At 36.6% G+C, this 27,375-nt stretch overlaps 1 protein-coding gene across 2 annotated transcripts in view; it reads left to right on the forward strand.

Moving 5' to 3' along the window:
- The first annotated feature begins 16,460 nt into the window (after positions 1 to 16,460).
- KLHL1 (kelch like family member 1) overlaps positions 16,461 to 27,375 on the forward strand; it is a 196,870-nt gene continuing 185,955 nt past the window's right edge. For both annotated transcript variants that reach the window (XM_065675814.1, XM_065675815.1), the window contains exon 1: positions 16,461 to 16,960. In XM_065675814.1, the coding sequence (XP_065531886.1) occupies positions 16,461 to 16,960 (500 nt within the window). The remainder of the gene's footprint in view (positions 16,961 to 27,375) is intronic.

Consider the following 27,375-nt stretch of genomic DNA (forward strand, 5'->3'; position numbering starts at 1 on the left):
TAAAAAAGTAAATTTATTAAAACATGGAACATGGAATACTTTAAATTTTATACAGTGCAAGACAGATTAAATTATTGGATAATATTTAATTAAAATATGAAGAAAGAGGAATAATATGCAGGTAGACTTAAAAAAATGTTTAAGACCTATAAATTCCTCCCCCAATAAAACCAATTAATTTGTATAATCTGGTATAGTTTTAGTACCATGAATAACAGTATTAGATGTATATGCAAAACCCTCACTTAGCTATCCATTGCTGGTTTGTTTTTCTGAGAGGACATGAGCCACATTCACTAAAATTGCCATATTTCAGCAACTCTGACACTGAGAGATCATTTTCAAAGATATCTTTGAAATGGTCCCTTCTGTTTTCAAGATGCCACGGAAGCTACAGGCTCAATAGCACTTTGCAGTCCACTGCTGGAAAAATGGATTAGTGCATGAGTGGTGGCAGTGACTTTGGAATTCCTAAATAGACAACACTTTACATATTAATGTGTCTTGTTCAGCACATTTCTTCAAAAAAAAAAAAAAAAAAGGAAGAAAAAAGGAAAACAAAAAAAATTCATATTTGGGAAAACCCAGAAATCAATCAAAAATACCTGCGCGTTCATGTAAAAAAATGCATGTGTGTTCTTATAAACGGAAATTTCTTAAACACTTTATAACCATTTACAAAAAAAAAAAAAAAGGAAAATTCAGACTTTCAGCTCTGAAACACTTTCATGAAGTTTCCTAACTCATGTCTGGATCTACCTCAACTCCTGTGGACAACTTTCAGTTTAAATCCTTTCCTCCTTAGTTGTTATTTTATATTTCTATTGTCTTTAGGGTTTCTGGCCATGAAAATTATTCATGAGGGTGGAAGTCCTTATTTTCAACCATGTAATATATATACTAGAAATGTAATACTGAACCTGAGCACTTATCATAGGTACAATACTAAGGCTTGTAAAATCTTTTCTGGTTCTTCACTGCCTTGCTTATCAATTGTTTCAAAATGAAAAACATGAGGCAAATACAACATATCATTACTTTCCATGCTATTTATGTGAATAAAAATGAATGCTATAGTGTGGTGTTTTCCAAGAAATGTTTACTGCCAAATGTTAATGAATACTAATTTACATTTAAACAGGACAGTATTTCACACAAATTCCAGTTAATAGGAACACATTTTTCTATGCCAAGAGATAAGTGGCTTTCAACAAATTTTAAAGTATATCTGAAATTCAAATTTGATTTTTGATAATTTGATTTTTTTATCAAAATTTTTTTTTTATCAAAAATGAAGCACATTTTACTCAAAAATTATTTAAAGGTATATGAGCCCATTTATTCAATACTGCCTACTTGACAGGGACCTAAATTAGTATTAATCTTAGGTGCTTTGTGAGTCAAAGTACTTGCAGTTCCTAAATTCCCTAGTAGTAATGTCAGCAGGCAGCTATCTTTAAAGGTACTAAAGTGAATATTTGCAAATAATAATAAAAAAAAAATAGATGAAATTTTGTTTTGGTTCGTTTTTTTTGTTTTTTTTTTTTTTTTGAAAATGAGTTATTTCTCTCTGAAAATTAAAAAAATCATATCAATGGTAAGAAATCAAGCTTTCAGAAATTTGTGAAGACAAATTTAAGATAAATACTGAAACTGAAATTCAGATGTTTTACTAGACTTCTATATGTTTTTATTTATAAACGTTTTATTTACTTTGACAATTATTTAAATTTAATACATTAAAACTAATACTTCCTGTGCAAATGTGCATACAACAAATTACAGTACATGAATATACCCCTTGACCAACAGGTTCAGCTGCTTGTGATACAAGGCTTAGTTTTCTGCAGCACAGCTGTGTGACTTTGGCACTGTTTTGCTGAGGGAATTATTGTAAGTATGAAAATATAAGCGGTCTAAAGTAATAGAAAAATTTTTAAGAGAAAAGGTGAGAGGAGAAAGAAGTGTAGGTGTTGAGACAGTGATAATCAGCAGGTCAGAGATTCAATATAAAAAATGCTGAAGTGAAAAGTAATTAAATCCTGAGAAAAATTCAGCAACAACCAGAATCAGCCTGTTCAAAGAACAGTAAGACGCTTCCTCATCTGACAACTAACTACCCAGTAAACTAAGACTCATCAGAGATCAATATTAGGGATGGCAAGCATATTAATACTTCGCATCGTATTGGCAAAAAAAAAAAAATTGCTTTTCTTTCCTAAGATGTTCATATCTTACTGACAGTCTCTTCCTTCATGATAAAAGAAGCCCAAAAGAAGTGACCCAGAATAAGACGGTTATCCTTGGTACAGTAAGGCAAACCCATCCTTTGCAACCATTACACTAAGGAAAACTGAAAGAAACATACAAAGAAGGATGAAAACTGGCTAAGATTTTCTACTGATAAAATTTATTAACCTAACAAACATTTCAATAATTGCCATTTAAGATCATTTCAATTACAGAAAACATTCCATTACCACCATATGATTTAGAATTGAGAAGAGTTTTAAGTTCTTGAAAATAGGTTAGTGTCATGTTAACAGGCTTTGGAAAAATTTTCAGTATGCTTATATTTTGTTTTAGGTCTGCAGTTTGTTCAGATGTATCCTAAATAATAGGAAAATTCAATAATAGTAGTATAACTGATTTTGTTTAAACTTTTATACCTCATTGACCTATGTTTAATAAGTGTATTGGCTACTACATTATGAAGAAAAGACAAAAGAAATCTGATTGAATACTATTCAAGAACATTTTTGAAAGAATACCATGTATCTTCCTGCAACTTCCATAATTGTGAAGGTCAAAAATGTTGGTTTCTTTTTATTCTTCAAGTTGCTCCAAATGTTTATAGTATATTTGATGTCAACCACGATACTGTTAAAATAGGGATATCTGAATGTGATTAGCTTTCTTTCACTTTCCCTTTTTACAGTAATTTATACCAGCATTATGTATTGATATTCATGTATTTGCAAAAGTATGTACTGATAGCATACGCAAAGTCTGCACAGTAATGCCCTTAGTACTTTCCACTTCACAGAAATTCATATGCTCAACTGGTTTAAAATGTCTCTTATTCTTCTCTCCAAATAGACAAAAAAGAATGCCTTTGCTAGCCAAATTTACCCATTTTTGTCTATCATTCGTAAAATTGTGATTGAAAGACATATCTTTGAGGACAAAGCAGTGATAAAAATAGCATTGAGAAAAAAGATGGAAAGAGCACCAAACTTCCAGGATAAATAAATGAGTCATGAGCTACACCATGACACTACCACAATCTAAGTTCAAATGCCTTTTCTCCAAACTGATAACCTTATGCAGATTTTGTACACTGTAAACCTTAAACTCAAATGTTACCCAACATAATACTTCTCTTGGACATTATCAGAGACTCATTTTTAACAGTAAACTCAAAAGAAAACCATAAAAAGAAAATAATTAAGTTGCTCTCGTATTTAGCAAAACACTAGAAGAATGTAAATTAAAAATTTTTATTTTCCAGAAAAGTCTTGACCAGGATTAAGAATTGCATTTCTAAGAAAACAATGACATTGTTCAGTTGAAAATTATTGTGTTTATCCGAAATTATTGCAAAACAAACAGACAAGCAAGCAAGCAAACAAACCAATCAGAGATCAGAAGTACTGGTTAAGTAATGATGTTTATTTGTCATTTTCAGACTTTCAAGTTAAATGGATTAGCATTGTATGTTATTTCTTCTCCCTAATTACCTCTGCGTAAAGCTGAATAAAAGCATTAGTTTTCAATTACATGAAATAATAATAATAATAAAAAAAATAGATTCGGATACAATTAATTTTCTTTGACGACTGCATTGTAAATGTTTAAATAATAGCTCCTAACCCTTGTTTACTTTTAAATTCAACAGTGATAACTTCCAGAGCTTGGTTTGTAGCACCCCAGAAAGATATTTGGTAGCTAGGCTGAACAGCCTTTTGGAAATGCCATCTTCTTCCCACTGATTATGAGGAAAACTCATGGTGACCAGTTCAGACCCGATCAGAAAATATTGTAACCCGGGTTGCATAGGTGAACAATAGTACAGGAAAGGAAAAGCCAGAGGGCTCAATTACACTCATGGATGAAAGCAAACAAGGGAAAGATTCTTACTCCTAATGGCCTACAATGCTTAGCTGCTAATTTACTATTGGCTCTTTTTCTTGCACATCTGTCATTAGTTATCTTCAAGACAAATCTGTCATTATAATGGATAAGTTTAAGCAATTTTTGTTTTCACTTGACCACTGGTATAGTATTCATTCCCTTGCCCTTAATAAATTAACAGTAGCCAGGATAGCCAAGGCACAGGAAAAAAATCTAACTAGGAAGGGAAAACATACTATCAGTTTATTGGAGGCAAAAGGATAGGCAAGAATGAGCTGAAATTATTACTTAAAGGGCACCAAACACTATTGAGTGAGCTGGGAAGGATGAAGTCTTAACACTTTTCCTGCTTCAGTTTACATTAAGGAGATTATGCATGAACAGACATCACACCAAGACAGATTAAGAAAAAAAAATTCTTAGATAAGTCAGCTGAAATTTCAGCAGGTTGATCAAATTTTTTGCAGAGTATAAATGATATTCCAGAAGATTAGAAAAAAAGTAACAAAAATATATTGTTTTTAAAAGATGAGAAAAAGGACCACAGTTATCAGGCTCCAGTTGATGAAAAATATTAGTACAAAAATATGGAAAATCAAAAGGTGTTTATTACCAGCCAATAAATCATGTCATAACAAAGAAATTTCATTCAACAGGATACTTAATCTCTTTAGTATGTTAGAAATACTACATGTTTCAGGTAGTGTCTGGTACTAATTTCTTAAATGAACTAGAAAATAACAGTGAAGAAAAATCTGCTGCAAGGTCAGTGGAATGGTTGGAAAACTGTACTTAGCTGTTATTCATTGCTCATAGTAGAACAAGAAAAAAACGTTGAGTGTGTTTACATATGCATTTTTCTTTACTTCTGTACTGTTCAATACATTTATCATTTTATAATAGAAAATCGAGTACACTATTCAATTTGCAGAACACTTCAGGCTGGATTAGGCTTTTGAGACCACATTAAAATTCAAATGATATTGAGAAACTGAAGTAGTTTATCTTAAAAAAAACCCAAAAAAGAACCCCAATCATAATGTATGGTGACAGTAATGCAATTTTATCTTAAAAGAGTACCAAAGATTGTTGTTATCTTCACTTAAAAACTACAGCCTGATTGTCAAACAGCACATGTGAATGTCTGGGACAAATAAAAAACTTTCACAAAAGGTTACCAGAGTGATTCTATAAATTAGGATTTTCTTCAGTGTCTTCATTTAGAGCATCAAAAATAATTTTTGCTTTTTTGTAGGTTTCTTCCTACTAAAACTCAAGCATATCTAAAGATACTACTTCAGAACTGCTCATATAACTCCTGCTGAATAGATAAACCATGTTCTGGCTGTCACAGCAGCCCAGTTACTGACCTTTGTTAATTATGTCTCCTTATTAATTATATGCTGTAGCAATCCAACTGCCTAACTCAAGTTACACCAAAATTAAATTATTTCAGTTCTTATTTCATATACTTGCAGCTAGAAACAACATATCACACCTGAATTTTACATATACATTTAATTTATATGCAGCCTTATGTAGCTGCTAAAAAGTATGGAATAAATTGGGGAAAAAGATAAACTTTCTATCATCAGCATTTTTTAAAAAACCTAAAATATCTGTCAGAGTTCACTCAGCTTTGAGGAGAAAGGTTTAGATTAATTTCTTTCCTTAAATTAATAGCTATTTTTTTTAGGTTCTGTCTCTAATTCTACAATGTAATCTATGTCTAGGGTATTCTTGACAAAGCAACTATGTCAAAACATGAAAGTAGAACATATTTCCCATGTCAGCAGTTACAGTCTCATGACACTGAAATCTATGACATTCTACCAGTATAAAAAACTGTGGCCAAGGGACTAAATAGGTACTGTAGTTCATTAGTTAAAATCAGAGAAAACACTGTAGGAAAACAATTCCGCATAAAATAACAACTATCAGTATGTGAAATGTCAACTATATAGCAACATAATCCTATAAAACATGAAAAAAAAAGTCGTTCAGAGAATCAAATCTTTCTGCTTTTGTACTATGTAGTTGAAAAGAGAAAATTTCAAGCAATCTGTAATCAAGCAATATATTGTGATGTTAACACCTACTACTGTAGGTGTCCTGGCATTTCTATGCAAAAATATCCTCTCAAATTTTTCGAGCAATTACAATAATATCATCTGAATTATAAAATATTTTCAAGAAAAAAAAACAACAAAACACCTTGTATGCTCTTTGGGACAGTCAGTTCAACTGGAAGAGTGAGTAAGTAGATTAAATAAAGCATTATCAGATTTTTTTTTTTTTTTTTTTTAATTTGGCCAGACACTGCATATAAACAAATGAAAGATCATTTATACACACAATCATAAACAAAGCTCCACTTTTACTTTTTGAAAGGAAAGACAAGACAAGCATGCAAGAGCTCATTTTGTTGCCTTATTCTAAGTGATGAAGAATTCTTTTAAAGAAATGACACATTTCTGCAAGAAATACTGTAACTTCTTGCTGAAGTTTTGAAAGAGTTATCTGACTGTGGTGTAAGACATGAAACAATAATATGCATGGTAAATAAAGATTTCAGTGTCATTAAAAGTTACTTTAAATATAAAAGTCTTCAGAGATTACTATGTGTGTATTTTCATATTAGTTTCCTAGAAAGGAAGATTCCTCTATATAGCTTTGAAGTCAGAAGCTGCCCAAACTTCCACCATTTCCTGAGAGCAACAGACGAAATGTCTGTGTCTCTGCAGTGTAAAATATTCAACTAAACTTAGTAATGTGATATTAAGGCAATTGGTACCTGCAACAAGTATCTCAACTGCAAATTTAAAGTTTAATTTTCATGGGAAATAAAAAAGAAAAAAAAAAAACCCTAAACCAGAAGTATACTTTTTTTCCAGAGTCTTGGAATCTGTTCACTGGAAACAGAAAATATGGGAAGCATAAGGCAGCAGAAATAACAACTTATGTGACAGAATACACATCTTTTAGGACAGGGGTCTTATATACCATGAGAAACACCTTAAAACAGGGAAATGTTTCTCTTGTAAGTGCATGTATTCATAAGAAATTAAAGCAGTATGGACCAGAAGCTATACCCAAAGGGCAACTGAGGCTGAGCTGAAGAAAAGGTGAGAAGACATCAAGATCATCATATGTTACTCGTTTCAATGCTCAGTGTCACTAACAGGCATTTAAAAAGCAGCAATTTTTATGTCTTAAGTAACTGCATGCCAATGAGATGCAGAGAAATTTCTATATTATTTTATCTTGACTCAGTTTAATTACAGAACTTTTGCTTATACTTTTCAATGGCAAAATAAAAAATGCAAGTTCATATTTAACACTAACAGAAGTTAATTGCTGGTCAGTACTTAAAAATATTTAATTGTATGCTGCAGGAGGAAAATATTTATTTAGAAATTAATACAACACTTATTTCTGAAATAGCGATAATTTAATATAAAATTTTAAGATTATTACACTTGTTACTAAACATACTAATCTGAGCAATAACATGCTATTCATTTATGCATATCTCAACATAAAATTACTGATATATAATGCAGTACAGTTGGTATTTTCTACTTTCTATTTTTTCTACTCTGATTACACAGATTGCAATTTAGACACTAAATAATTTTATCAGAAAGGATTCCTTAAAATAATCCAATATCCTTTTAGTTACATAAAACGTTTTGTTTTTAAAACTAAATTCTATAGGGATAGTCGGTTTTCCTATAAAATAAAACAATAAATTGTAAATCAGATCTATAAAAAAGAAGAAAAAGAAGCATTCCTTTTAAAAGAACCTGTCTACAACCGGACATTTAAAAGTATCACATATCACTTGGAGGTGAATACCAAAACCATGATTATTTTTTCATCTCAAACAGACAACTTCTTTCCTATATTCAATTTATAACACTACGTTTTATGACACTGGTTAAGATTGCTGCTTATTCAGATGCTGAATAAAGACATACAGGCTTAGAAATAAAGTTACTCAAAAGGTAACCTCTACAGTAATGTGACATTACAAATCTGCTATTATTCCATCTGATCTTTGTTCTTAAGAGAAGTCCAGAAGTCTTTTGTTTTCTGTTAAACACTAAAAGGTTTTAAGGATGAAACACCACTGAAATATGTATCTGCTTAAAAAGAACCTGTAAGCTGAAATATATGCACCGTAAGGTCATGTCTAGAACAACAAACAAAATCTCCCCGTGCCTATTCTCTTCTCTGTTCAGGCTCTAGGACTCAGGCCAAATGGCACAGCACAATTTACCTCAATATTGTTAAATGATCTTATCATAAAATCATAGAATAATAGAATCATAGAATGGTTTGGGTTGGAAAGGACTTTAAAGATCTAGTTCCAACCCCACTGCCCTGAGCAGGGACACCTTCCACAAGACCAGGTTGCTCAAAGCCCCATCCAACCTTGGCCTTCAACACTTTCAGGTATGGATCATCAAACTTCTCTGGGCAACCTGGTCCAGTGTTTCATCACACTCACAGTAAACTGTTTCTTCATGATAACTAATCTAAACCTATCTTCTTCCATTTAAAGCCATTCCCCACGTTCTATCACTACATGCCTCTGCAAGAAGTCCGTCTCCATCTTGTAGACCTCTTTAAGGACTGAAAGGCTGCAACAAGGTCTCCCTGGAGTCTTCTCCAGGCTAAATAACCCCAACTCTCTGTGCCTGTCTTCACAGAGAGGTGCTCCAGCCCCTGATCATCTTTGTGGCCCGGACTCAATCAAGCAGGTCCACACTGGAGGCTCCAGAGCTGAAAGCGGTACTTCAGATGGGGTTTCGCAACAGTAGAGAGAGAGAATCGCCTCCCTTGACCTGCTGGTCATGATTCTTTTGATGCAGCCCAGTATCAGAAAGGCTGGCTTTCTGGGCTGCAAGCTCACATTGGTGGGTCATGCTGGGCTTCTCATCAATCAATACCTCAGAGTCCTTTTCCACAGGACTGCTCTCAATACAGTCTCCACCCAGCCTATAGCTGTATCTGGGATTGTCCTAACCCAGGTGCAGGGCCTTGCACTTAGCCTTGTTGAACTTCATGAGGTTGGTACTGGCCCACCTCTGGATGGCATTTCTTCCCTCCAGTGCACTGACTGCACCCAAATTGGCATCAGCAACCTTGCGGAGGGTGCATTCAATCCCGCTGTCCATGTCACTAACAAAGATTTTAAATACTGCTAGTCCCTATATTGGCCCACGAGGAATGCTGCTCGTCTCTGGTCTCCATTTGGATATTGAGCCATTGACCGCAACTCTGAGTGCAACCATCCACCCAATTCCTTATTCACCAAGAGGTCCATCCATCAAATCCATGTCTTGCCAGTTCAGAGAGAAAGATGTCATGTGGAACAGTGTCAAATGCTTTGCACAAGCCCAGGTAGATGACATCAGTCCCTCTTAACTTGTCCACCAACGCTATTATCCTGTCATAGAAGGCCACCAAATTTGCCAGGCATTGCTTAATGAAGTGATATTTGCTGGTACAAATCACATCCTTATTGTCTGTGTGCCTTAGCATACTTTCCAGGAGGATATGCTCCATGACCTTGCTAGGCAATGCACTGCAGTTCACCGGCGTGCAGTTCTCCAGGTCTTCCTTTTTTTTCCATTTTAAAAGTCAGTGTTATAATTCCCATTTTCTAGTCAGTGGAAACTTCATCGGACTGCCACGACTTCTCAAAGATCCTCTAAAACTTTATCTAAAATGCCTATTGAGAGTGTTTCCTGGCTTATGCTAATTCCTGAACTAGTTTGCGAGATGACAGTTTATACAACCCAAAACCATTTTAATGATTGTGATAATGCCTTATCAGTATTAACCGTCTCATGCCAGTTACATTGGCTCTGTTTAATTTAATAAGTCCAATTTAATTAACTGGTATATATGTAGTGGTAAAATCCTAGATACTTCATTTTTATATAGTCTGTTTTGCAAACTATGTGTGTCTCCATTGTTGTGATTTGCTAATATATAATATTTGAGAGAATTTTTCACTTCATAATGAAAAATAAATGTTAAATAAAAAATCAGCAGGAAACTACCTATTTTTTTAAACAGAATAGGAAAGCAAACCAATTCTAAGAAGGCTCTGAGTCACAGAAAAAAATGACAGCAACTATTATTGAATCTAACTAAGAAAAAAATTCCTATTTTCTGTTCATCACCAGAATTTCCACTGAGAATAAAGACTGATACAATTCATAGAAGCACTGCTAAAAGTGATTGTTTTGTTTTGCTTTGTCTAACACTTTTCTTACTGGTGATTTGAATGAGAAATTCGATAACCTAAAATAGATAGTAACAGCTTCTGTGTGAATCAGCAAGTGGGAGACATGAGTGGCTTTCAGATATTAAGGTCTAGGAATATTATGTGGAACATGGCATAGGAGCACAAAGGTGTGTGTGCTCTTTCTAGTGTGTACTAGATAGAGTTTAGGTCTTTCTTTCAACCATAACTTTGAAAGGAAGGCACTTTTTTCAGTTAAGCGTAATCGATCACCAGCTTTGGTACTGCAAGTAAAAATTACGTATTTCTCAAGAGAACTGACAACCATTGCAAAGAGAGAAACTATGGGAACTGATTTTAGAATTGAAGAACATTAATAGTCTTTATTTTGCCTACTTTTCTAAATTTAGTAATTACTTTTCTGGTTTCATAATTTTATGTTCTCAAGCCTTCATTTACTTATGAATCTTTATCCATGACAAATCAGGTAGCATTTACTCTTCATAAGTGAAAATTTATGACCATTTAAAAACTGCTTTAGGGTGTGTTTATACAACTGCTTGTGATCTTAATGAAATTGTTTAAGAAGTGACTGTCCCTCAAGCTAATATGAAATAACTGACCATGCTCTTCTAGGGTCCTGCAATGCAGAATAAAATGCATCTGATCAAATCACCAGTGGCAGCAATTAATGTATCATTATTTTATCCAGCATTACTACAGAGGCAGTAACCAACAACTATGGAGAAGCAATTTTTGTCACTCTGAAATAAATGTAGCTGGGCTATGTCACCACGCTTACAGAAATCTATCCTGTGCTGTGCTAGCTCACTGTTAAATTTGAGAAGTAACGTTTAACCTTTTAACTTATCAAAGGCAAACTAATTCTCAGAATTTCAGTCTCAGTTGAACTCGCTGCAAAAAGACGCACAAGATCTGACACGTGAATCAGGTCAGGTTTACTGTGTGTCTGGTTTTGTTATTCCTTTCTTGCCATTAGAAAACAATCATTGTTAATAAATGTAGACATATTTATAGCATTTTAAGTATGTTTATATATATTATTATGGAAGGAAAATCAGCTCAAAAACTTGAAACTCCACTTCCTGACTCACAGCATTATATGTATACATTGCAAGCAACCTAACAGTTTAGTTTCCCACTACTAACATCTTTTCTCAGTGTTTCACAGTTTACTTATCTAAACTAACTCAGAATATACATGCATTTCATAAAGCCTGTTCAAATGCTTTGTACACAATAGAATTTTAAAGAACAAGTCTAATAAATTATTTATTTGTTTATCACTTAGCACACTGCCACTTTCTTTCCAGTAAGTTTTGATCTCTCAATGGATGTCTAGTCCCATCAATTTCTTTCCCTACTCTCTTTAGCTTGAGTATTCTATAGATCTGTTTCACAGCACCTTTATAGCACCCTCAGATTCTTGCTTCTAAATGTATAATTAACCGCCCACAAAAACAGCATCTTTACAGTTGAAGCGCATGTTCATTCATTCATTCATGTGAGAATTCCCACTTTCAAGTGAGACTTGGTTTAAAACCATTCATTCTAGTATTGTCCTTATCCAAAGCACAGTGATATATCTTATGGGTTTTTTATGCTTTTTATAAAAATTTAGTGTCTTCTGGAATAAAAGGCCACACAAATTAAAATTAAGCAACAGAATTGCCCCTTATTCTTTTAATTTGCTGATAAGTATATATCTTATTAATAACTATCGTTCCATGGTAACACATATGCTCATCACATTCAGATTCTCTGTGTATCTTTTGGCTTTATGTAATGTGAAGACTCACACTGACTGTAGACTAGGGCTATACATAACTCTAAGGGTACTGTTAGGAAATTACTTTGCGTGATGGTTCCTTTGTTGCTTGTTTTAGCAATCACTAACTGTAACTATGACTTTATTCCTGATCCACCAGTTCTCCCTGCGGTACAGGGTACAACATGTAAATAGCTTAATGTGATACAGCTGAAACCTAAAAATAAACAATACTCCAAAGCTTTGAAATGGAAAGAAGGGAAAAAAGGGTTAATAAAATCTGACCAGTCTGGATAGCTACTACAAGGTTCTTCTCTTTGGAATTGTTTTTTACTACTTGGAGGACTTATTAAAAGAAGATATGTATCTCTGAGCTATTTTTCCTGCAAAAAAAATGACTATGATACTTCCTTACAGACATGACTATGTGAATTTAATTCATTTGAAGTGTATCAGAAAGACAGAAACTCAAAGTGTCAGGGATCTGACTCATAACAGGGACATAAAGATTAATTACTTTCATCTGTTTGCCTAACAGATAAATTGAAAACAGCCATAAGTACTTTCAAGCAAAATATGTAAAAGTATTCAAGATTTCAGTGTCTATGTATAAAATGGGGAAACTACAGCAGGTGAGGAAGTTCAGAAACTTGCTGTTTAATAAACAAACATACAGCGTGACTCACTGTGTTCCAGTGTGCAACCAATACACACATAGGAGAGATTAACCACGCTTATTATAATCTTGGAGACACTTCATGGAATGTCTGAGACAAGGATGGAAGGCAGTTAGGCATCAAAATGTTTTCCTTCAACAACTTAGCTACATGTGTTCATGTTTGTACCAACCCCACATGAGTAGACTAAGACATATTTGAATAGTAATTATTTTGTTGTAATTCCTATGAGCAAGGTCCCTAGAACTCCAGTAGAGGACCTCTTTTTTTTTGATGTTTTTCTCTCCTGATGGATAAGCAAGTCTAGACGACCTATAGAGTTAAGTTACTCTTTCTATGTATCAGAAGTTTCAGCTGAAACTCAAAAAGACATTTCTGTTCATCTTTTTGTGTGACAGCCTAGACTATATTCTTTGCTTCACTGGCATATGTCAAATGTGTTCACATGGAAACATAAACACAAGAAACAATGGAAATCTAAGTAAACCAAACTTTCATTCTTTTAGTTTATGTTCAGGAAACCAATCTATTCGTTAACTATATGTAGTGATATTGGCTACTTCTTCAGTGTAGAATTTTTTGGGAGGTAGCTCTTGTTTACTGTAAATTGAAAAAATAATTGTTACTGTGATATGAATGAAGAAAATCAAGAGACCTTTCCAGAGTTCATTTTATGATAGAAAGTGCTCATATATCTTCATACATGAAAAATGAGGTATACATACCAAATGAATGCACCTCTTACTTTAAAAAAAAACGGATATGCACTAAAAAGTGAAAGAAAAAAGTAAAGATAAAAAGTGAAAGAATAAAGTAAAGATAAAAAGCATATGGAAGCCAATACTCAATATACTGAAGAGCTGAGAGTTTAATTATTAAAAATAAATTCAAGAGTATTTATTTCGGTTACTGAAATAACTGATATAACGAAGTATGAATAACAACCTATTTTTTTTTTTTTCTGTTATAATTGCTTGCAAGTGTATACTGGAAAGGTGATAAAAAAAATTAATCACTTTCTTGAGTGATACTGTAATATATTTATTGGATACTATCCAACATATATTTACAAAAACATTTTAATATACTGTCATTTATATTAATCTATGCAACAGAAATAAACCTAGAAAATCTAACTTGTCAACTGCTCACATCAAATAATCAACTAAAATATTAATGCAGATTTTAAAAAGTCTAGGATTTATAATATGGCAAGGAGATTACATAATTCTCAGCACATTTCTGAATTTTCCTAATCAGTTAAGAGGTACTAAAACCAGAACAGATAGCATGCTACTGTCTGTCTATGTATTCCTTGATTAAATCTACTTTATATGTACATACCCACACCTCTTAGAGCTTGTAACTAGCCATTAAGTAACCAGAATTCACACATATTGTCATAAGAGATGCATTTCTTAAGTGTCTGAAATGATGTTTCCTCTGTCCAATTCTACATGAAGAGTTTTAGGCTTTTCTTCCTAGTCCTCTCCCAGGCAGCATGCATTCGCTCAGATTAATTCCTGAGTAAGAACGAACTGTCTTTTCTGTTTGCTTTAAAATGTGGGGGGTTTTTTTGTCCTTTTTTTTTTTTTTTTTTAATCACTGAATACTGAGAGCAAAATTGAAGCACTGGCAAGTTTGCTGTCCAGCTGTTGTGGCATAAATCAATATTTAAAATATGCAGTGGCTATTTTTCTTCCTTTGAAAGTAGGACTTTAGGTCCTGAATTTCTTGTTCTTTTAAAACTAGAACTTTATCAATGTTAAAACACAAACCCTAATATTGGTTTCTAGCCAGAAGCACTACTTCAGTAGTAAATAAAACAGTAATATACTTCAGTGATAAAATAAACAAATCAGTAATAAAATTGTTAATTAATGTTTGACTTCTGTTTTTCTCTGGAGTAATTTCCAAGCTCTAGTGTTTTATCAATAAGGAGCTAATGCATTCCAGCTTCAGGGAAAGAATTCCTTCAACTTTATTTCTTGATTTCACAAACAGCGTTACAAACTTTTGTGATAGCTCACAAGTGTATGGATAAAGCTGGCCAATGCAAAGAGGAGTAGCTGAAGGAAAACACAACCTTTTTCATATTTTTCCTAGAGATAAATCTTCTAAAATACTACTTTCTAAGCTACAAGTGGATTGCAGGCATTCAGAATACCATCTTATTGCTGCCAACTTTTTATGCTTGGGGATTTATGAGCTAGCATATGATAATATACAGTTTTGCTTCTGCATCCCTCTCTTACTTTTCGCCATGAAGCTTTTAACTCTGTAATTATGTCCCAGATGCACAGTGTACTTCTTGACACTCCTCCCCAGTGGGCAGACGTTTCTAAGCAGATCTCTCTGTTGTGAAGGAACCTCCCTTGGGTTTAACACTGTCAAAGTGCATTAAGAGCAGATACAAAAGGTAAGAAGCAGATGTGCAGTGCTATTTCTGTCTGACACACTGTCCTTCTATCCAGTGTTTTCTACTGGTACATCAACACTAAGCCAACAGAGTACATCATTAACCTGTAACCTCACCCAGTCTGCACGCAGTCTATTAACTCTGTACCCCTGTGCTTCACACTCTTGTGTTTAATTTGGTGCTGCATTTGTTGTTTCACTTTATTTTGCTCCCAGTTTTACATTCTGCTCTCAGAACCAAAATACCAAAGAGAGGAGGCCTGCACTGGAGGGAAGGGAGAAAGATGCTGTGAGAGATGGTTAGTGACCTGACAACTTAACTTGCACAAAGAAAACCGAAGCATCTCTTTTTCCTATGCCTCTTCACACTGACAGCCCCAGAGCACATCTGCGTCACATACAGGGGAGGGGGCGGCTTGGTGAGAGGCGCTGAGATGGATAGAAAATTGTACACGGAGAACCCTGACAGCCTCACGGGCGTCATCTTTTTCTTTCCCCTTCTCTCCTACGTACAGTGTATATAAAGGAGCCCCTCTTTCTGTGTGCCAGCTCTCAGCCTTTGCCACCCCAGATAACTGCAGGCATGGGACTCCCCTGAGAAACAGGATGGGAAGGCGGGAGGTGGAGATAGGCTTCCATACGACTTTTTCCCCTCTGGATGCACTCGGTCACGGATCTCTAAGAGAGGGAGGAAGAGCCACCTGCCTCACGCTGTGGCTGCTACCGCTGCAGGTCCTCTCCGGGCTGTAGCTCGCTTCCCCGCTAATCAGATTAGCGCGCCTTCTCAGCCTCCCTCACTCGCTATTCCCTCGCAAGTGCCTGTTTCCCCTGAGAGATGTCTCTCATTCCTGCCTTTCTCTCCTCCCCTTTCCACTGATCACCGTGTAATTCTCGTCAGCTCTGGGCATCTTTGTCTATCCCCCTTTCCTGCTGGGTGTCTGCCTCCTCTCGTCTCCTTGCATCGCTCCATCCATCCTCTCTGCACTGCTGTGCGCTCGCATCTCTCCCCTCCTGCCGCCACCCCTCGCTCTACAGCGCAGCGCTTCCCGAAGGAACCGCCGCCGCCGCCGCCGGGAGGGGAGCCGCACAGAGCTGCTGCTGCGACCGCCGCCGCCGCCCGGCCCTGCCTGGTCGCCGTCAGTCCCGCCTCAGCCCGCGCCCGTACCCTGCCCACCGCAGCACCATGTCCGGCTCCGGCAGGAAAGACTTCGACGTGAAGCACATCCTGCGCCTCCGCTGGAAACTGTTCAGTCACCCCTCGCCGGTGGGCGGCCCGGCGGGGGGCGGCTGCCTGCCGCCCGACAGCAGCTTCGAGCACTGGGGGCCCAGCCAGAGCCGCCTGTTGAAGAGCCAGGAGAGAGGCAACAGCATCTTCTGGAAGAAATCCGCCTCCTCCGCCTCTTCCTCCGCGGCTACCACCGCCAGCCCGCCCAACGGGACACTGCTGTCCGCTTCCAGCCGGCCCGGCGGGGGGCACGGGCTGGGGCACGGGCACGGGCCGGGGCCGCCGCCGCCGCCCCGCACTGTCTTCTACGTGGAGTCCCTGGAGGAGGAGGCGGTGCCGGGCGGGATGGAGGTGGCCCGGGAGCCCGAGAAGCCCCTGGCGCCGCCGGAGCGGGAGGAGGCGCCGGGGGAATGCGCGGATAGAGGCAGCCGGACAACAGGTGATGGAGGCGGGCACAGGTAAGGGAACCGATGCTGCTCCGGTGCGATCTTCGCTGTGTCCGCAGGTCGGGGTGCGTCGGGGGGTCCCTGCCCCGCGCCTGCGGTGGTGGGCTGTCAACCCCTGGGTCAGCGACGGGGGTGGGGCACAGATGGGCTGGTATGCTGACATTTCTGCGGGAGGGTCGTGAGGCTGGGGTTGGGAGGGCTCGTCCGTTTGAAATGGCAGGGTTTGGGGTCGGAAGGGCTCCCCGCCGCGCGGGCGAGGGGCTGCCCGAGGGTCTCGGAAGACATCGGGCACTCGCGGCGTCGGGGTCCCGCGGGCAGGGGATGCTGCCGTTGCCCCTGTCCTACTGCTCTGCCTGCCTCTGCCCCTGCCTCTGCCCTGCTCTTTCTCTGCCTCAGCTCCTGCCCGCGGGGCTGGCCTGGGCATACGCGTATCTAAAAGCCGGTGCTCCGCGCTGGGGATCGTCACCACTCAACTTTCTCCGAAGTTCGTTAAAATGCTAGCGGGAAGTGATGTTCTGAGTATTGGGATGGCAGGTGAAAAGCTCAAAAGTAAAAACGTTTGCTTTCGCGGAGCTTGGCAACTAAATCGTGTCACAACCTACCTCAGAGAAAAATTATTAGTTTTCCGAGTCATCAACTGAGTGACTCCTGAGAAGATGTGAAAACAAGCAAGACAGATCCAGGTGCTTGTGTCTCATATGAAAGTTCAGTTAATGTTGAATTGATTTTCTTTCTCAGTCCTTGTCCCCTCTTCTTCCCCCAGCCCAAACAGGAAATCATTAGAAGGAAATGTAGCGAACACAGAGCTATCAGAAATACTGTGACACAAATAATCCTGAGGATGAAATGCTTCATTGCTTTCACTCTGCTTGCCCCCACCTCTCCATGGTTAAAATAATTGCATTTTCATTTCCCTTGTAATTTACTACTTTTCCTATAGAACAAAGAAAAAAAAGTATAGTTCTAAGCAGAAAAGAATTATTTGTGTTCTTTATTTTGGTAGTAAAGCATATGCTATTAAATATTATATTTTTTTGATAAAGAGACATCACTGTGCGTGTGTTTGATTTTAATATAGCTGTAGATAAATATACATGTGTGTATAACTTTAAGCATGTTAAGCCTTTCAGACAGACCTAGAAGAATATATTCTGTACTTGAAACTCATAAATAATTTTGTCAGTTATCATAGTTAATTTCATAGAAACTACATGACTTAAACAAACGTGGAATAGCTGATGAATGAATTAGGTAACGTTTTTAAAGAAAAAGCAATACTGAAGTTTTCGTGGCCATTGGAAGTTATTCTGAACATGATGCTTATTGTAGGATTCAATACAAATTGTTACTGAAATATACTATGTGACAGGTAAAACAAAATAAAATTATCTCTTCAAGTTTTCTGAACTGAATAGAAGAGGTTAAAAACTGGCACAATACAATCTCATTCTATAGATTTTACATTAGGTGTGTCATAGATCTGAGAATCTTCAGATATCTGCAATGCTGACAGAAGCTTACTGAATTTTAATGGCACCACTTAATTTGTCCAGAAGAATTGTCTTGCTAGAATGAAATTCCTTATCACATATGTATTCTGTGCTAATATATATCTAATTTATTCTTACTGCTCTGTTTTTTTTTTTTATAAGCCATTTGTTCTATGCTCTTCATTCGCTGCTACCGAAGCTACACACCTAGTCATCAGTAGCTCCTCATCTTGTTGAAGAAATATGCTAAAATTGTTCAGATTTGGAATAACTAAGACTGGGAGATACCGTTTTATTATTAATGAAAATGCCACCTTTTAAATGAGATAGTTTTAGGGTCTGAGGCTTTCTCTTTTTCCATCCAAGATTCTTTCATTTACCTATATGAATTTTGAATCCTATGGCAAGAGGCGGTCAAGTGATGCAAAAATGTCAGTGCTGTGCTTGAAAGCTCTGTGATCCAACAAACTTCTAATGCCCTTGCAAGTTATGTCTCACTGCTTCTGTAGAAATTAGTCCTCTTATAAATCCCAAATGCCATGGGAAGGGACACCTTCCACTAGACCAGCTTGCTCAAAACCCTGTCAAACCTGGTCTTGAAAAATTCCACCCAGTTCCAGCCCCCTGCTGGGGCAGGGACACCTCACACTAGACCCTGTCACCCAAGGCTCTGTAGAACCTGGCCTTGAACACTGACAAAAGAGCATTCACAACTTTTTTGGGCAAACCATTCCAGTGCCTCACTACCCTCATAGTAAAGAACTTCTTCCTTGTGTCTAAACTGAACTTCCCCCATTGAAGTTTGAACCCATTGCCTCTTGTCCTATCACTACAGTCCCTGATGAAGAGCTCCTCTCTGGCATTCTTGTAAGTCTTCAGATACTGGAAGGCTGCTGTAAGGTCTTCATAGAGCCTTCTCTTCTCCAGGCTGAACAGCCCCAGCTTTCTCAGCCTGTCTTCATACAGGAGGTGCTTCAGTCCCCTGATCATCCTTGTGGCCCTCCTCTGCACTTGTTCCAACAGTTCCATGTCCTTTTTATGTTGAGGACACCAGAACTGCACACAATACTCCAAGCGAGGTCTCAGGAGAGCAGAGTAGAGGGGCAAGATCACCTCCTTTGACCTTCTGGTCACGCTCCTTTTGATGTAGCCCAGGATACGGTTGGCTTTCTTGGCTGCAGGCACACTGCCAGCTCATGTTCATTTTCTCATCAGTGAACACCCCCACGTCCTGCTCCCCAGGGCTGCTCATTGGCATTAAGAAGAATGAAGGGCTAGACTTCATGCACAACATAAAGTACTGACATGATGGTTCTACATTCCATTTTGCATTTGTAAAGGCAAAAAAATTAATGTTTTAAAGTTAACAATTAATATTAAACCACTATTTGATTGCATGAAATTGCTTGAAAATTTGCATATCAAATTGTTTTAGACCCTGTATGACAAATCTAACAATAACTACATTAGATAAACATAGATTCTATTTTTATCTTAATTTTGTAAGAAAAAGCTGTTAGAAACCAAAATCTGTATGCTGAATTTACAATTCATATTTATAAATCAATCACAAAAATGCTTGGAAAATAGCAGTGGCTAAGATTTTCTGTATAGCCATTTGCTAGGAGTTTATAATGGAGTATATCATAATAGCTTATTTCACATGACACATTAATCATCCCTCAACATGAAAAATACTCGCTTAATAAGCAAAGAGTCGGTATTTTCTTTGCTCGTTCCTCAGGGAATGATAGTATGCTTTGCTTGGTTTACACTGTCCGAATCCTATGAAGATATCATTACTCACGTGCCCTCAGCACTGTTCACTGCTACACTCAGTACGTGTGTCATAGACTTCATGGGTTTATCTTTACAACTGTCCTGTTTTACAATGGCAGGGTAAGTCAGAGAGAGATATAAAAGCAAAAAAAAAAAAAAAAAAAAGAATTGAATTGCTCATTTCAAAGCATATGGCTTTTTTGTCCTTCTTTCTGTGTTCTCATTTTCACCCATAAGTAATGAGCCCTTCTGCAAACCAGTCCCAGACTCCTCTGGCTGCATGCAAGAGGAGTAAGGAGCACAGGATTCAATAAACATTTTGTTAATAGGTAACTTGAAGTAGATGTGCCCAGTCCATACAAAATAAGCACTGATAGCGCGGAAGTCTTTCATAAAACATACAAGCATTTGAAAAATCAGCTTCTGAAAGATGGCAAGTCCTCCCACCATTAGATTCTGTTTAACAGTATACTGCAAAGCAAGAAGCGAAAGGACTGAGTACCGTGCCCTTCCTACACAGCAGTTTCACACTCAAATCTTGCTTTGCCAGAAAAAGTCATGAGGAAGGAGCTTTTATTACCATTCCTGTCAAATTTGTCAGTGGGAAGCAAAAAATTCAGTATGTATGGGAATCCAAAAGGTTAAAAAGTGAGAGCATAATTTTGTAATTCAAACATTAACTGAACAATTTAGTTTAAAAGTCTACACTCAGAACTATTTATTTAGAATAAATAATTATTTGATAAGAAACAATAATGATCAATGCAAAATCAGGAACATAAAAATGTGTATTTTTAAACTAGAAAATCAAAACTGTTGAATAAGCATTTCTTTTGTATTTTTCTGTTCTGATCCCACAAACATTGTATTTTATGCTTTTCATCAGTAATCTCTCCCACTTTTAAGTCTTCCTCCTTTTCTCGTAGCAGCCTACCACCTTGTGGTTAGCACAATGATATAGAAGGTTACGAGTTTGAAACCTCCCAGGATAAGCAAGAATTTCAATGCAGTTTTCTAATTTAATAAGAAAACATTCTGACAATTTTAGAAAATGTAGATAAAATTACCATAAAAATTTAGTGCTTAAGTACTTGGTATACTGTTCTATGTGTACCTCGTCTCAAGAGAGGATCCTGGGCTCTGTTTCCTAAGTAAATAAAGTTCTCTATTTGCAGCTGTGACCTTGCTACCTGAGCTTATAAAAAAGGGGGATCAAGACAAACTTCCTATGTCTTAGGCTGTCCTATAAACTCTTACATCTTTTTTCCTCAACTGAACATAGAGGATGTTCAACTCAAAGCCTTTCTGAGTTGCTATCCTCTTTGTATTATTTAAATATCAAAATATGAACTGTGGGTACTACTGTGATAGCCAGATCCTAAAATTAGATGCCGTAGATGTCAAATTTGTAGCTGTTTACATTTCCCATTGATTTGGCTATCTCATAAACACTGCACTGTTATCTGTGTTCTGTTAACTGTGCTCTGTTAGGAATGTAATTTAATGCTAGTTGTGGAATATAGATCACACAACTCTGCATTTCTAGGTTATGGACTCAGAAGAGAATAATTAATTTTTCTTTACCATGAGCTGGCTTTTCCTCGGCTATAAAACTTTAAAAAATGGTTACATAACTTCTATGCTTTTATACTTATACTTTTGACTTTCATAAAAAAAAAAGAGGCAGGGTTCATACACAACACAGAACACAGACCTTTTTCTTCCAATATACTGGTTAATTCTCAGAGGATGCATGTTCTGTGCCTGGGATGCAAAAGAATCTTGTGATAAAAAAATACTGCATGATCATAGTGAGACTGTAGGTACACATAGATGGAATTAAAGTCACAAGGAAAATCTAGTTCTGGAATTTCCTGTGTCATCTTCAGCTTTGCCATCTGTAGAACACCATTTCTAGTGTGAGTTGTTTAGGGTTTTTTTTTTTTGTTTTAACAAAGGAAGAAGAGCAACACACATCATTTCATGTGCTATTACTTTTTGCATCCACCACTTGGATGCAGGGCTGACACTTGAGAATTCACTGTATATATCCCACTGCCACTTGAACTGGCAGAATAGCTAATGGCAAAAGGAAGTTGTTAATTTTTGTGTGGATAATTACAACAGTGATTGTATACTTTCTGTGCAGAAAAATTGGAGTAGATGATAGCTGAAGGGATAGCAAGCCTTCAGTGTCTTCTACTGCATTTGGGAACCTAGTAGTAAGGACAGACTCATACGCTTCTCTTCTTGGTGCTCCCAAACTCACTTCCTTTTGTTCCATCCTCTTTAAGCTCTTGTCGTCTTAATTATGTGCTCACTTTCTGGTTCTTATTCTAACCTTTTTTCTCCTTTCCACAGTCTCAAACTATTCCTGACTGCACTGTTCAAATCATAGGTTCCTTACCCAGTGTCGTGAAACTTAGTGTTTCAGGTCACTAAAAGAATCACTGTCACACATATTATCAAAAGTAATTTTAATAGAAATTTATGAATGTATGGTTCAACAGAATTTGATGGCAAGGTACACTCTATTACATTCAGAAAGAGTTTGTGTCAGAATTGGCAATGGTTTATACGGGATTGGGTTAAAGTAATTTATACAGAATTGAAATAATGTGTATGGAAACCAAAAATACAAAGGAATAAGGGAGACCTTCCTGTTGACTCATGAGGTTCAGACTAGACCCTGCCTTATAAACTGACAGAGCCTAGGTGCTGCCGGATCTAGTCCTAGTATCAGACTTTGTCAGCACTTTATGTTTAAAGAAATTTAAAAGGAAATTGAGGTAGGGGTTTTGAAAGTGAAAAGTGTAAGGGAAACCCTCCCATTGAGTCACTAGTTTCAGACTGGAACCCCTTGCTTCCTAAACTTCCTCTCAGAGAAGAGCCTGAGTGCAGCTGGACCCAATTTTAGGCTCAGAATGGTCAATGGTTTATGTCTAATGAAAGAAATAAAGGGAATAAGGACATCCTCCCATTAAGTCAGACTCAGCGGTCAAGGTTCAGACTAGACCCCCTTGCTTTGGAGAGGAGTCTAGGTGCAGCTGGATCAAGTCTAGTATCAGATGCCAATGGTTTATGTCTAGAGGATTACAAGTGTAATTTAGGAGCAGTTTGTGTTGTTAAAATGAATCACGAGATTTCTAACAACACTTGGCTATTGAAGCTAATATATATACATTTAAAATTAAGTATCTAAACTAAAACAACATGCCAACGTGGAAATACATGACTATATAGATGTATATACATATATACACGTGCATATGTTAAAAATTTCCCTCAGGTGCAGTGAAAAGTAATATACTCGCATCACCTTTCTCAGCACTCCTCAATGGACAAAAGGTTGAGTGTCAGTGAGCAGCAATAACAGCCCAGGCAGATAATCCTCCTGTTTCATAAACTGAGTATTTACTGACTCTGAGAGGCGTGCCACTTGGAGGGAGGTGACTGGTCCCAGCCCACTTGGGTCCCAGAGAGCTCACTGTCTCTTCGGACTACTATTTATAGGGTCTTAAGATGATTTGTGTTAGTCAGTAACTTCTCATCTTGGTCTCAAATCCTTTCCAGGCAATGAGTTACCATCTCAAAAGAACTCCTGATATGATCAGGGAGTATGTGACCTTCCTGATATCTGCGTGGCCCTTCCCACCTTTGTTAGGCAGTTACAGTTAATGGTCAGGGGTGCCCAGCTGTCTAACTCCATGCATTTCGGCAAAGTCTGTGCCCTAACAGTAGCTGCTTGTGGAAGCAGATGTGTCCAGGAAAGAGGGAGGGGGATGCACCATCACACTCAGATAGTGTTACTTGATTTTACTGGCTTCTCTTAAGATCTGCCTCCTTGGTTTACTGAATAGGTTACTTACTGTAACGCAGAACTGTCTATTCTTTCCTGTATCTTGTCCTAGATACTTTCACAAATCAAGTGCAATTGTCCTATAGTTCCTTAACAGCTTGCCTGATCTCTCATTCTGCTGTTTCTGTGTCAGTAATTCTTGAATTTCAGTATCATTTACACCTTCCTCCAACTCATTTTTCAGTTTTAATGGAATTTGAATAGAATTACCATTCCTATATTTTCTCTCCAGCTCCCAGTTTGTGTTTCTCTGACCTGTTTCCTCAGTGAATGCCAAGTTGATGATACCATTTGCTATGTTTAATGGGTCAGTAAGACACCTAAGTTTGAGTATTTCATTCTGTCAATGATGAGGATTTATCTTATCTCTTTCTTAGATGGACATTTTTGAATAAGGTGAATTGTCTTCTGGACATGCCTATTTCTCCTCACTGAGTGTAAGAGTAGTCTAAAGTGGCTAGTTCAAATTTAAATGTTCAATTTAAATGTTTAATGTTCAATTAAGTTTGAGAAAATGAACATCATTTGGAGTCTACATTGCAAATTTAACTGTTTTAAAATGATAGAATTAAATTAATTAAACACATTGTCATGGCATTAATAAAGAGTGTATCTCTCATACTAATAAATGTAGGGGTGCTGCTTTGAAACATTGACCCACTAAAATCACTAGAAAGCAAGATCTGACAGTTAATTTTGTAGTTGTTATCCATGTACATCAAATATTAGTTAAAACATTTTTTTTCCAGACTAATTTTCAGAAATGCTTGCACTATTTTGGTGGAAAGTTTCCAAAAGATTCAACATGAAGAAAACGTTTGGCAATGAAAATATCAGCTGCACAGAGAGTGGCTAAATCAGTAAAATACTTCTGAAATAATGGTTGTCATACAGGTGACATCAAACAGCATTAGAAAACGGAAATGCTGTTCAGCTTTTCTGTAGTAAAAGCAAAAGCACATACAGAGAAGAATAGCTGGAAAATGTAATTGATGTTGAATCTGTAGGTAAGCCTCCAGAAGTAATATTGGCTTGAATAGTGGTTTTTTTTCCCAGTTTTTTTTTTTTCTGTTAAAACCCAGTTTTTAATAATGGCAATATCGATATATATAGGTCTGTATGTGCACACAGACATCTAATCTGTATCATCAGTGTTTCCTAATATAAACATCATAATGCATATATATATAAATGGCATGTATGTATACATATTTTGTGTGTTTATGCATATATGATTGTTTTAATCTTTAGATTTCTACAAAGTTATTAATAAATAAATTGTAGTTGATTTTCCTGTTCAATTTTTGTGAGCAATAAAGTTCACTTAAATGGTATAGATGAAGAAAAGATAGAGCATATTGCTGGAATCGCTGCTAGATTCAGAAGTATGGTGCTGCTACATATAGGTTAACATGTTCTCAACACATGAACATTGCTTTCTAATAGCTATTTCTTATCCTTGTGACACTTTTTTTTTATGCCCTGCTGCAAGTGGATTAAGAGATTGCTCTTTTATATCTCAAACTTGCATTTTTTAGGTGAAATCTGCTTCTTAAATATTATACTATGATGTTTTGGCAGAACTTTGGAGTAGACATATTTCCTGCTGGTTTTTGAACAAATTTTTTAAAATACGGGATTGGTGACCTAAAATAATCTATTTGCACTAGGGAAATAGTTAGATGTGTCCCATTAAAAGCTTCAGAAAGGAAATCTGTCCTGTAAAAAGTTGAGAACTGCTACAGCTTCCACAGTAAGGTGAGTGTGTAGTCATCCCTAGTAATACTGAATAAACCCCAAACTAAATCCCCAATCTTAAACTTTACCAAAAATATAATCTCAGTAGTGCCTAAATTTTTAGATTTTTATTTCAAAAAGTCATAACTTACCAAGAATTTAACCCACAGATCCAACATATTAAAGTATTAGGATTTTACATTAAAATGTGCAACATTTTGTAGCATTTGGATATGCATTTGTCACCTGTTTTTATCCTTGCTCTCACTCTAACCATATTGAAAAAGCAGCATCGTTTTGACCTTATGATATCTTTTTGCTGCTTTGTTGCTTTGTTGCTTTGTGCAAAGCTCAGAGAGAAACCCCAAATCAAATCAAATCAAAGAGCACAAAAGATCTTTCTATCTGAATGGGTATAATCACACATTTATACCTTCTTTGCTGAATGTAGCCCTAGAATTGAATCCTGTTTTGACTCCTAATTGTTTGTAGTGATTCTTAAACTAAGTACGTAAGTGATTCATACCTATAAATAGGGTTCAATATGAAACAATATGCAAAGAGGGGAAATACGGAATGAGTATCAAATGCATTGTTTTGTTGTGTTGTGTGGTTTTGTTGAAACTATGTGCTACTGGAATATCTTATAGTTTACCAATAAAGCAGTTCTTTCAGAGCATAGAAATTGTCTTACGTTTCTTGGGCAAATGTTCTAAATATGGAGAAAACGCGCAGAAAGAGCAGTCCAGCTATATTTGCAACAGTATGTGGTGCTTCAGATATCAGCTTTCTGTTCTTAGACTTCTGTCTGTCTGTGGAGATAGCAGTTCTTTTTATGCATTAGACAAGTTAGATGCATCACTAATTCAGGCCTTCAGGCCTGGGTCACTACTTTTTCTCAAATTCCATGTTTTTTCTCTACTTATAAATTGGAATCTAGAATAATATTAGTATACCTCTATTCATTATTAATCTGCACATGCACTCAAACATTTTTATGCATGCAATTGAATTATGATCATTTGTTTATATCAGGAAGATTATTTTTATAAAATTATTACATAATTTTATAGTATTAGCCATCATGCTAAATGTGTGCCTTCTGCTTGTAATGTCTAGTGGCTCTATTTATGCAAGTTGATTTTTATTTTGTCTGTTGTTTTACCTTAATTTTTATTATTAATTTATCCACAATGATAACCTACTCTTTATGTTAATTATCTGAAATTCAGATTAAAGTTGCCCCAAAATAAATATGTGTCCCCACCTTCCCCCCTGAAGTGTCTATAGTAAGCAAAACTTCAAAGTATGAAATTCAAGACAAGGAAGGCAGGAGGAGAAAGAGGAGAGAGAAGTAAATAATATTGCATAAACAATTCTTAATATTTCAAATTAGTCTTCCATTGGCAGACATAAGGACTTCAAATTGCTGATACATTTCAGAAGATCTTTTTGATAGAAAAAGCTTCAATAAATAGTTGTTTATCAACAATACCTTCACCATATTTGATTGTAATTCATTCTGCTGAATTGACGTTTGCATATCTTGTCATTTTATTTTA

This window comes from Lathamus discolor, chromosome 4 (genome assembly GCF_037157495.1).
Source record: "Lathamus discolor isolate bLatDis1 chromosome 4, bLatDis1.hap1, whole genome shotgun sequence".
Taxonomy (NCBI): domain Eukaryota; kingdom Metazoa; phylum Chordata; class Aves; order Psittaciformes; family Psittacidae; genus Lathamus; species Lathamus discolor.